The sequence below is a fragment of the Nilaparvata lugens genome, chromosome 2 (assembly GCF_014356525.2).
Source record: "Nilaparvata lugens isolate BPH chromosome 2, ASM1435652v1, whole genome shotgun sequence".
Classification (NCBI taxonomy): Eukaryota; Metazoa; Arthropoda; class Insecta; order Hemiptera; family Delphacidae; genus Nilaparvata; species Nilaparvata lugens.
In genome coordinates, this window is record NC_052505.1 from 48,779,764 (window position 1) to 48,793,148 (window position 13,385).

Below are 13,385 nucleotides of genomic sequence, written 5' to 3' on the forward strand. Positions count from 1 at the left end.
CCCTCCCCCCACTACTAAATTCGAAAACTCCCAAGGAATCCTGTTCAGAATAGATTGTTCTTTCATGTGATGTGTGTTTTTTTTATCTATACTAGAAAAATATCCAAGTTGTATAGGGTAGAAGTTGTAGGTTTGCATAATTTTTAAAACCCCTTAAAAAATACCACTTTTTCGAAAATTCGTAGCTCCGGAACCAAAAATGGTAGAATCCTGCGCGACCACTCAATTCATTGGAAATTTTATTATCTTTAATTTCGTAGTGAAGATGATTTTTCTCCAAAAACTCGAAGTTTTCGAGATTAAATGGAAAAATTAAAAAACGTCCGAAAGTTTAGGGGTTTTTGGGGTGAAGCCGCCGCCCTCTGGCGTAGCAGCAAAACTTCAGATTCGAATTCAGCCCCCCAAAATACATTATAGAACCGTCGAGAAAAATTATTTCGGGGCTGTTTCCTGAAAAACGACCATTTGACTGGACTAATAGTATATCAATGGCGCAGGTAGGCCGGGCGTGTGTGCCTGCGCGTGGTGGATAGAGGATCGGCTTAATCTTTCACGGCTCATGGAAGTTTGGACAGACTATTGATGTTGTGATCATTCAAACGGTTTGAGATATTGATTTGCGGGCTTCGCCATTAATTTTCTTCTAAAACTCGGTATCGAAATCATGTATCATGTATCACATGACCACGTTCCATTCGAAAGAATTAGGCTGGGATCAAACCAATCAAACCAGAAGTTGGATCCATATGATGGATCCAAGATGGCAGACGTTTTGAAGCGACAGAAAGTAGTTTTTCCAATAGTGTAATAGGATCCCCATGGAACCTACTGTCATACATACTTGTAAAAGAGATATTCAGCTGTTTCCCTAATAGTTCTCACCGTATACCATTTGCGGATTTCAGAGATCAATACAACAGTTCATGAGCGAGTTCTTCAACCCAAAGGGTTACTAGTAAAGTTATTTCATGTTACCACAACACAAGATAGCATTTGAAAGATAGGCAGGGCCCATATAGCTATTTTCAATAGTAAGGCTAGCCGCATATTGAGACGCGACACGACGTGGATCGAGTCTGCCAGACGAGTTATGTCGAGTATGATCATATGATCATATTATTGTAATGTTCACATAAAAACGAAGCTACCACGTATGAGCATTAAATATATGATCATCTCTAATCAACTCATCTAGCAGAATCACGTCGCGTCTCAATATGCGACTAGCTTAAATTCAGATTCACCTGTTCCGCTAAAGTTCATCCTATACTATTAAACGAGCAATTCCTGTTTATATGTTTGGATGTTTATATGTTTATATGTTCCATGTTTATACATATATATCTGTATGTGACCGGATCTCGAAAACGGCTTTAACGATTCTCACGAAATTTGGAACAAAGTAGGTTTATGATATGAAAATTCGATTGCACTATGTCTCAACCCTGGGATAACTCGCTAAAAACATTAATAGGATTGGAGAAACAACTGGAAGTTATGTCGTTTGTTGATACCGTAATGAGAGTTAGTGAACGAGTACATGTGTGGGATCATTCAGCTGATCTCACGAGAAGAAAAATTATTTTCGTTTATTTCTCTTTTTTTTAGAAAACATGTTTACTTCAGAAAGTCCAAAATAGTAACTAGATGCTGTTAGTGTAGAGTAGTACATAGTATATCAACAAATATTGTAGCAAACATCGTATATCATTCTAAATCGAATTCATAGCATATCTATTTGTAATTAATGATGTGTTTGTTTTTTGAAGTGTGAAAAAATTGTTATTTTGATGAGTGATAGTAGCTTAACCTAGATTTTGATTTGGACTGTAGTATAAATTTGAAAAGGGACAGTTTTGGGCATAAGCCTGTTGTGCCTCCTCATACTGTAAAAATAATTGTACCACTGAGAAAATGAATAAATAAATATAAACTATAGATTCAATCTTTCGTTACAAATTTTCTATGCTTTTACTCTCCAGAGCAAAGCTCGGTCCCCCGATATTAGGTGAATATTATATGATTTTTATGAAACGGGTCCCTGGTACCAACGCTTTTTTGATGCTTCATTATACCGGGAAAATCTATGGAATTGGGAAAATCCCTAGTGTTCTATTCATTGGAGCTATGCGACAGGTGTATATATGGGGTTGGTGCAACCCTTTCCTACAACTGTTGAACCACTTAATAGGGCGCATAGAACAGTTCTAAGAGTAATGCTGAAAAAGGATCCATTTATTATTCGTCAGAGGAACTATTTGTCGAAGCAAGGGTGTTGAGCATGAAAAAGCTGTACATGAAGGGGTCGATTCTATTAATGTGTAGAAAAATAATGTTGCCTCATGCACATGAAACTAGAAGGATGGTGTCAGGAATGGTAGAGGAAACAAGAAGGGAAACGACCACAGGGCAGAGACATTTCTATTATCTGGCCTAAAGATTATTCAATCAATTACCGCTAGAATTAAGAGATTGATATAATCAATCAGAAATGCTTCAAGTTAGAGCTTGAAAAATTCCTTTTTTCTACTGATACTAACTCAGAATTGGCATTGATTTTGAATGCAGTTTAGTATTAATTGATCCTAAATAAGAATATAGACTCATATTTCATAAGAAATTATTGTTATTCTTCCATTCATGTTAATAATTATGATACTGTAGAGATTATTGTTCTCTAATGTGTAAATGAGTACATCGGTAATGTTTCCTATGTGAACTATGAGAACTATGAATGTTTCCTATGTACTATGAACTATGAGAGCTATCACAAAAAAGGAATCAATCAGTTTTTCTTTATTGAATCTATTTCTATCATTATTGTATAAGAATCTGGGATTAAATTTCTTCCAATTATTTTATGTGTAAGTATTAGAGTATGTAAATATGTTTGAATAGCTTATGCTTGTAAACTACAGCAGCAGAAAGTTAACTTCTCCTTTTTTGAATTGTACCGATTGTTGTATTGACTCCTCCTCTAAACACGAACTTGTTTCATATTAAGGGAGTAATTTTCAGGGAGATATAATGTAAAATGTATTTTCTAAAAATAAAATGAATTTGAATTTGAATTTTGAATTCCGAGTTAACTTACATTAAAATTGAAGTATGGTTTACCATCGGGTTGTGAATGATGTAGCAAAAGAATCGTTTATTACCTACTATTCAGTTTCAAGGTTGGACAAATAACCGCTGTTTTTGCACGAACGAGTCAAGGTTGAGCAAATACAAATAATTGAAAAATCATCTTAATCTTTAAGTGAACATCAAGTAGGCCTACGCTGATAGGACCTTCATGAGCTAAGTTGATGAATTACGTATCCTGATGTCATTGGGTCTTAACCATCACTGTATTCAAACACAGCAAAAACTCTCTACAGACACGTTCTTTCAATACGATAATTATTGTTCAAATACTACTAAATCCTAAATCTTCGTTCCTCTTCAACAGCTTCTACGGCTTCTTTCGATTTTTACATCAGGGTTTTTTATTCATCGATTTATTCCAAGATTAAAACGACATCATAACAATTCTATGACAATCAATAAATCTCATAAATATTGTAGTAAAGAATATGGTTTGATGTTTGTTTCACCACATGTTGTGAAGTCTGAAGTGATTGAAGAGAATCCCTCAGTAGACTAATTATAAATATTATTTACAGTAGGCCTAATGTCGTTCTACGACCTAATGAAAAAATCGTTATAAAAATTCATGAGGAGGGTTCAAGTAAATTGCTTTCAAATACCCAAGAATGTCATTGTATTTGGCAAATTTCCTACACTTCCCTGTTCTTGTTCATTTTGTATTTTAAGAGAATAAAATTGACCTCAGAGTTCACATTTTTTCCAATTTATCATTTGAAATTAATTAGAGGAGAGAATAGCAAAAATAACATAAGAAGTAAGGAACAACTAGACTTTTAGCAGAATAAATTAACAATCACTTCCCTGAAATATTCTTTAGTTTACTAATTAATTTTTATGTGAAACAAGATTTTCAAACAATTCAAAAGTTATTGGAACAAGTATTTTGAATTCATGTTGTTGTATATTGCATACATACAGAATGTAGGCTATTTCCAATGCTAGAGTTAGTAATCATAGAAGAGGAAGCCTAATATACTACTTGTACGGTACACCAGTTTTTCCAGTATAGAGTATTGGTATGAATCACGTTTTGTAAGTTTCTGTGCAATATGATTCAAGCTTTCTTGACTTTTGAATGTAATAAACAGCTTGCGGCTCATAACTATAGCTCCCGTTGTCACAAAGCAGAATGGATCAATGTACTAAGGAGCAACGTAATCTCTGTACCGTTGACCAGTTAGAATAAATATGGAAAGTTACTCTTCTTTTGCTACATCCTTCATGGAACATTCCAATGTCCAGATTTTTGTTAAATCTATTCCTCGTGCTTCTATGAAAATACAAAAATTTTATTCGTGAGCCATAATTTATCGTTTAAAAACTTTCCTGCAAATGAAGGGGAAAGTGAAGTGAAGAATTATTGATAAGTTGATGAAATGATGAATAAAGAGAACAATTATGGATATCCAAAATGACCAAATGACAAATAGAATGAGCAATCAATGTCAATATAATGAGTAATCAATTTCTTGGCTGAATATTAAACTGTGACATTTTCATTGACAAGCTAATATTCTTAAAAAATACTACTTTTGTAATCGACTTTCAAAGAGGATATTCTATTTTTAAATTCTTTTCGCAGTGTGAGTTTGATGAGGAAAACGTTGGAGGTTTACCGAGCCAATCTATATGAATATTCAAATCGCATGATTTTCCTGCTTGACCTTAAAGGCTACCATCGCAATCGAAGAAACGTTGAACTATTCACCAGATGTCGTTCCTCAATACAAATGTCTCTGTCTCCCATCACTTTGTCAATAGTTTTCAAATAAATGATATCCCTATCACTAATGAAAAAGCCGGTTGACTATCATGAGTCAGTTCTGATTTAGCCTACTGCACTTGAGAAGTTATTGTTTGTCATTCAGTCCATCTTTTGTATACCTAATGTCTTTGTCATGATGCCTCACTTAAATGATCATCATCAAATCAGATATACAATTCAATGGCTTCTGGTTTATCACGTATTTAATCAAATTAACGACTGATGACCATTTGAAATTGATTCCTCAATTTCTAAAGAGACTGATAGATAATGTCACCCCTACTTGATAATGACATGAGTGCTAGAGATGATTATGTAATCAAATTATTTTACATTCAATCATTGAACATTTCGAATTGAGTTGTTAATAATAATATTAATACCGGCCCGGAGCTGACGATATAGTTTCAACTTGTATAATCAAGTTGACCAGAAATTATATTGATTGATGAATCACATTTAAACACTGAATTAGGGAAGCACTTTGAATGAGGGAAGAGATTTTAAAAAGGTTGGGAGAGATTTCAAATAATATAATTGGACAATGATAAGTTCACAATAGGGGCAGAAATTTGATTTTCATCAAACTATTCGAATCTTCCAATCTGATTTCAGTAAACATTTGAGTTCCAATGATGAAACTTTACTTATTTGGAATGCAATTACATTGAAATTATATCTTGTGATTCTTTGATAGATTTTAGTCTATGTATGGTCTACCAATTTCCATATTGCTTTCTACTTATGGTATTAAATATGATTTGTTTACCAGAAAGTCTTCAAAATCCATTTTTTCTCTATTTAAATATATTTATACATTCATATAAGAATTTGTATGAACTAGAATCCTTTCCTATGGGAATCAGGGTGAATAGCCTATCATTGGAGTAAAAACAAACAGAAATCAGCTCTTAGAATATCATTATTCAAATCGTCTCACTAACTTTCTAGTGGAATGACTCTGAAAGAGCAGTTTCATGAATATTCTATTCTCCACTATTCATTTATGTTTTGAATACTGCAAAGTAATACCGTATACTCAACTATTGTAACAAGTCTTTAGAATTCATTGAGTCTGTAATTGTTCCAGATTTGAAGCCTTGAAACTTTTTCTTCAAAGGAGCAGTGGAAATTTGAACAACAAATTTTTGGAGCGCATCTTTCTGGGGTGATAATTTATGTTCAATGCTGCTTTTAATATGTGATTGATATAAGACTATGTATGAGCTTGTCAATCGATACATTTTATCATCTGATATCTGAGATTGTGGATCAGGCCATATATATATATATATATATATATTATATATATATATATATATATATATATATATATATATATATGGTCCTTATGGACAAGGATAGATTAAAAACACTTAAAAACTTACATTCAATACTATTTGGTACTATTGCTGTCTGTTAAGACCAGGACTGGAAGCAGCTCCAAGCACCCAAATAAAAGCCAATTCTTTCGTCTTGACATCTATGGAGGGGGCTGTGGGAGGGAGAGTGGCAAAATCCAATCGTGAACCCAAGTCTCTCCCAGCCAACCACCTTGTTGAAATCTTCTGCAATTTACTCCTCAACAAAGTCAGCTCTAGAAAATTCATTAAATCCCTCACTCGAGCCCCCAACCTCACACCCCAAGAGTTCAAATCCATCAAAGACCTTCGCTCTGACCCTAGTATTTTTATCACCAAAGCTGACAAAAGCTCAACCATAGTCTTACTGAACACCACTGATTACATCAAAGAAGCCAACCGGCCACTCACCAATCCCGAACAGTATCAACTCTTGCCTTCTGACCCTACTCCACGAATCCAAAAGAAAGTCTTCAAGTTTCTGATGCAATACGGTCCATCTGAAGGCCTCTCGGATTCAGACATCAACATCCTTTCGCCAGACACTCCCAACACACCACACTTCTATCTTCTTCCAAAAATCCATAAAGAAGGTAATCCTGGTCGTCCAATTGTTTCAAGCATAAATAGCCCAACAGAACGAATCTCTGCCCTTGTTGATTTCCACCTCCAACCCATTGTTGCCTCCCTACCCTCTCATCTCAAAGACTCCTTCCACTTCATAGATATTCTGAGGAACACAACCCTTCCAACTGATCAACAACTCCTCCTTGTTACCATTGATGTGGCCTCCCTATACACAACCATCCCCCATTCTGAAGGCTTAATATCCCTTGAGCATTTCCTCTCCTCACGTTCCACACCCTCCACCCCTTCAACCACCTTCCCCGTCACCGCTGTAAAACCTGCCCTATCACTGATCCTTCCATTTCCTTCACCAGTCCTATCACCAACTACACCCATCAAATCCATCAATCCAGTAATTGCATTCCCAAAAAGTACATCTACCTCCTTTCCTGCAACTTCTCTCCTGCCTTCTACATAGGTGAAACCACCACTGCCCTAAACCTCCGGATCAAAAATCACAGGGCTTCCTTTAAAAATAATACTTCCCTACCAATCCCCACCCATGGCTCTGAGCACAACAAGAACTTTGATCAATGCTTCAAAGTCAAAGTCCTTGCCACTCTCCCTCCCACAGCCCCCTCCATAGATGTCAAGACGAAAGAATTGGCTCCTATTTGGGTGCTTGGAGCTGCTTCCAGTCCTGGTCTTAACAGACAGCAATAGTATCATAACTATCAACTCTACACCAACTGTCCAATTAAATTGAAATAAATTTCATCATATATAAGAAATTTCACAGCTATCAAATATATAATGAATTTTCAATGAAAATAAAAATAAATTTAAATCCAATTCAATTCTATAATTTCATTTTCTAATTTTATTCTACTTCATTCCGGATTTCTAATTTTAAATCTCCTCTTTTCTATCAATTCATAATCTACACCTTTCCTTATCCATAACCCACTCAAATTTGAAATCTCCCGCTTCAAATGACCCACCAACTAATCCCATTATGCTCCTTCAATCAGTGCGCCTCCGTTCGTCTGTGCTCTATGGTCTACACAACATCTCTACCCCGTCTCTGTAGTCACGACCGTTAGAATGTTCAAATCTGCACCGCTTCACTTCCTGGTTGATTGACAAAGGGGGCCCAGCCCCCGAAAATTCTCGTTTAAATGTAAGTTTTTAAGTGTTTTTAATCTATCCGTGTCATGTGTATCCTGTTTATATTTATATTACAAAACTTTAAAGTGTTTTCTGCTATATATATATATATATCACTTTCTCAAATTAGACTAGTTACAGTTGTAGATCAGTAGCTTGGAAGAAATGAGCAATAATTAATAAGTAGTGTTATCGTATGGAATTAGAATATCATTTATAAGTTCAAGTCAACATTTCAAGGTGTTTTCCTTGAAGTAAATGGAACTGTTCCATAATTTCTAGGAACTAATTATTTTAAACCAGTACCAGAAGGCTCACAAATAATTATGATAACTCACGTGTTACAGATAATTCATATTGAAATTAAAATCACATCAAGAAGTTATCATGACTAACCAAAAAGTGGAGTATAGAAGCTCGAGCTCGATATATCTTTCAACTGATCAAGAAATAAAAGGAGTATTGATCGTCGGAGATAAATATTTTTGTAACGTAGTAGTTGTAATCAACTAAATTGAATGCCTCGCACTCTTTTTATGAAAAAAGCAACTGTGTAAACATTCCTAACGAGAATATTTTTCAAGAGACCTCGCTGAAAAAAAATCGAGAGACATCGAGCTCTATGGAAAGTTTGGATACCACTGACCATATAAAAGCTGTCCTGAACGGTCTTTTTCAAGGCAAGCTTGATTTCATCCGATTTATTTTAGCTGAATGTCACTGAAGAACTAATCGACAACTGAAATCAAAAACCTGCTGAATAAAGAATTATCAATAAAATTAAACTTTTAACTCTCGCGTTGAAATTATACTGTTCTAGAGTAGAGAAACTGAAAAAGAAACTACTCGGAAAATGAATATCATACTGTAAAAGAATATCGGTTTTCGGAATACTAAAGTGCCCCTCACGAGTCTTTTGAAAGACTAGCAGTGCTTATCGAAGTATCTTTTCAACGACTATTGATCATAATCGGAAAACACAAAATTATTTCAAGAAGTGTGGTCTACAATCTTAGTCACTTTAACTTTGAAAAACCTTAGGTAGCTTAATAATATGGAATAACTAGGTCATTATTTTAATCATGTTCATTCAAAAGTGTTTGAATTGGGATTTGAGTTTTAATGATAACTTGGATTCAATGGGATTCTGAAGAATTTCAACAACTTTTGAAATTCTGAAGAGTCTCAACAACCTTATCGAATCTTTCACTCAAGTATGTAAGTATGGTCCTAGGTATGGTCCTAGGCTACTCATAAAAACACAACTACTTTGTACGCAAGCTGACGTGAAGATAAGCCGTCAAATCAACAGAGTTGATAAGTCTACTTAGCTTCTTGCAAAAAGCAGTAGCCTACTTATATTGTTGTAGAGGAGAAAATTTTAATTTTGTTTCAGATGAAGAACTGGCTGACTGGACCGGTTCAACTCAACTATTTCGAAAATTGTGTAAAGCTGGAGAAGTCATTGGCCTCTTCAAGCCTGATACAGACACGAAACAGATATATGATAAATTCATTCAAATAGTCGCATAAATTCTGTTGCAACACTTATGTAACAAGATTAATTACGAGTATTGCTAGTTTTGCTAGTATCAGATCTAGAACAGTCTTCTACCAGGCCGCATAGAGAAATATGACTGCGCAAAGTAGAGAAAATATTTTTGTGGGGAATATGAGGGAAATAAATGAAACACAGAAGCAGGTGAATCAAATGATCAAGGATTTGAATGAACTCACCCGGCCACTCATGATCCAAAATAACTCAATTCTACAATACCGTGATTCAAACGAGACAGCTACCGTACTAGCTATATCACTTTATTTTACTCTACATCAAAATATATTTCCTTCGAAAATAATTCATTCTAGTCTATGCTTGAACTGCATTCTAGTCATTGTTTTGAACGATATCTTGAATATCCAAAATTAAGATTGAATGTATTCGAGAATTCCTGGAAAAAATCCATTAGGCTCATGAAGCTCGAGCTACATTAGTGAAATTCAACAATATATCATGATTGTTATTACTGTTATGTCTTTTCAAAAATGACTAATTAAGGATGAACAGAAGAAAATAACAATCCATTAGTCCAGATGATGCTGTGTTTTATTTGAAAGCTAGTTTTTTTCTAAAAACCATTCAGGTGCGGCGCACTACTAAAAAAAGGAGATCCATAGATAGAATATTGTAGAGGAATAGAGTTTGTGACTCAGTAAAAATGCCAGATAAAATCACAGATAAACAGTGGTTAACAATTTCCAGTTCGTTTTACTAGTACTATAATAATAGCCTATTTGTATTGAATAGTTTTTTATCACATTGGAAAACTCTAGTTTTGAAAATCATCGTAGATAATCGTTATTTCATTATAAAATTACGATGGGAGGTGATGATTAAAAGGGAGATTTATGTTTTCGATTTTTGACTTTAGAAACCCGAATTTTTTTTCAAGTTACCGATTGCTCTCGTTCCTAACTCCTGTTATGGCAGTCAAGTTCCAAAACTCTGATAATACTAGTCTGCATTATTAGGCTATCATAGAAGAGGCGTTTATTTGTAGCGCATATAAAAATTCTCATGTAATTCACTTATTCGTTTTCTCTATGTTTTATTTCATGTAGAATTGTTCTAATCTATACTCCAGGCTACTATCGATTTCGATAATGTGAACAAAACATTCAATCAAGACGAAGCTTTCATTATATGAAAGCTTGTTCCATGGAGTTTTATTCATCTATCTAGATAATAAGCCTCTTTACATAAAACCGTACCACGATAATACGCTCTCCATGCATCATGTGACAGTGAATAAATCAGCTGAAGACAATTATTGAAGATATTGAATTATTAATAAATGGCACTGCATGTCTTATAGGACAGGAAGTCATTGATGAGGTGCAACCAAATAATAGGAATACCATATTGGAAACTTGAAAAATATTTTGATGTCTAAAGACTCATCTGAACTTTGAATTCAGGAATAACAAATAGCTTCACTGTAACACTCAGTACTCCGGAAATCCATTTTATCCAAGGTGAGGTCGATAAGGAATACAAAGAATTGCTCCAGAAGATAAACTTTCAGTTTTCAGATGCTCAGATTTTCCCTTTTTTCCTTGGATGGAATTTTAATTGAAAATCAAGTTCCTAGTCTCAAATTAATAATTGATCAGTGAATTCCATGAGACATACAACCAATGAATGCTTGGAAAGGAAGACAATATCATAGACGTTCTGCTCACATGATGTGGATGGACTTCAACGTGGTAAAAATTTCTGCTCACGTCTTCCTGCTGATACTTTTCCACTTTTCCCATCAAACCCATACACACGTCTCCCCAGCAAATAATTGGAACTGGAGAGAGTTATTTCTATTTTTCAAGTTCATATACGTTCAATTATTATTATCAATTCTCCGTGACAATCAGCCGTATTGGCTGTGAGTTTTTTGTCTTTGCAGCTTTAATATAATAAGATTCAGGATGAGAACTTTTCGAGTTCTAGAAACACTTTATGGTGGCTTTGAATTTCAAACACAGAATTCGATAATAGATTCCTAGATACAGTACCACACCAGACTGCGAAATCAGAAAATACTCTCTCATTTATTGAAAGGGAAAACAAGTTTTGTTTGTTTTTCATCGAAGATTCTAAATATCAACTGCGAAAGCTGAAAATATTATCTCTCCTCTCCAGGCAAAAGTGAACTCAGCTTAGTCAATCCAATTCAAAACAACATTTATATTAATTCCACAACGTTTTTGATCTGTTGAAAATCAAATGTTAACATATTAGGGAAATCAGGTTGAATGTTTCGTGAGATCCCAACAATTATAATTATTCCGTGATGATGAAGAGAAGAATGATGATTACGATACTGAGTAATAAAGAATGCTAGAAATTACCATGTCACAACCTTGAATAATATTGTGACAACATGTTGACGGAATTGGGTTTCTTATTTCTTGATTTTCCTGGCAATTATTACAAATACAACATGCATTTTGATCATCTCAATAGTTCTTTGACACATATTTCCTCACACAAGATACATAAAATTATTGCCAGTTCAGTATTTGATAGCCAGTATGTGGGAGATAAACCAAACTGTTGAGTAGCAATGATTTATGATTAAAGGATTAAATGATCAAAGCAACGATCAGAGCAATGATAAAGGTGGTTTATCACATATCAGTATCAGAGACAGTGACCGGTGCAGTGAATATAAATTCAAATGAGTTCTAATGAGAATATATTCCCACTCAGTCCAACCGAGTGACTACGAATAGTCTATAGTTCCATTAGAACTTATGGGTATGATATTTTCTCACTGTAATAAACACTTCCACTGGTATAAATATGTGGGAATCCACCTTATAATTGCCTTATCCAAAATAGTTCTTTAGCTTTTTCTCCTGCATCCGAAGTACACTACTAGTTCTATTATTGTATACAATTACTTTTTCAAAGAGATATTTATATTGCTGTATTTGATTGTAGCCATCAGCGTAGGCCTATGTTATAGAAATTTGTTATCAATTCTAATAAAAATCGGAATAAAAAATATGAGTTTTGAGAAAAAGTGAAGAAGTCAAAGTTGAAGACTTGCCGGTTTGCGGTGATGCGTTGTTGTTATTATTGTTGTGATGACCGATGACCGGCTGAACGACAATCACCTGGCTGAGAGGCTGGTCGGAAGTGATGGAGGGAGGGGTCGGATGCACCACGACCTCCAGACACGCCTCGTCGTCGACTGCCTGATTCACGTTGTCGCGTTCGGAAGTCACATGAACACCGTCCACCATTATGCGTGGTCCGCGGTCAACTGAACCTGAATTCAGCTCAGCAGTGATAGCGATAAGACAGCGTCGGAACTCCGACTGGTGAGGTGGCTAGGCACTCGAAGGCACCGGTCTCCAAGTTGCGCTTCCACATAAACAAACTTGGCCGACTGCTGAAATAGCTCGCGCAAACTCTCTTCCTTCACTCACTCTCACACATACACGACAAGCTCTCCTTAGCAACTCTTAGGTGGCGCGGGCTCCCTACTTGAACTTTGACTTAAACTGTTAAGTCTGTCGTCTTGTCGAAACTGTAAACTTAAACTTAAACTGTAAACTAAACTGACTAGATGCAAAAGAAGTGAGGAAAGCTAAGTGTAAGAAAACAGCTGAAATATTAACAACTAGTACCAATTTTAACTCTGCTGTTTGGGAGGTAATTAATAGAAATAGGAGAGCCAAAAAGATACAGTTACTAATGTCCCTAGGATAATCGATGAACATGGAAATTATATGGATGATAGTATAGACATTTGTAACTTTTTCAATAAGTATTATCAACAGGTTGCATATAATCTCCAAAATTCACTGAA

The 13,385-nt window shown here is 35.0% G+C and overlaps 1 protein-coding gene across 5 annotated transcripts in view; it reads right to left on the bottom strand.

The window, feature by feature from the left end:
• LOC111059573 (aldehyde dehydrogenase, dimeric NADP-preferring) overlaps positions 1–13,136 on the bottom strand; it is a 64,743-nt gene extending 51,607 nt beyond the window's left edge. For 2 of the 5 annotated variants that reach the window (XM_039421373.1, XM_039421371.1), the window contains exon 1: positions 12,621–13,136. In XM_039421373.1, coding sequence (XP_039277307.1) covers positions 12,621–12,816 — 196 coding nt within the window. In that variant the 5' untranslated portion in view covers positions 12,817–13,136. The remainder of the gene's footprint in view (positions 1–12,620) is intronic. The other 3 variants (XM_039421375.1, XM_039421374.1, XM_039421372.1) reach the window with 3 other exon arrangements.
• Positions 13,137–13,385: the final 249 nt, after the last annotated feature.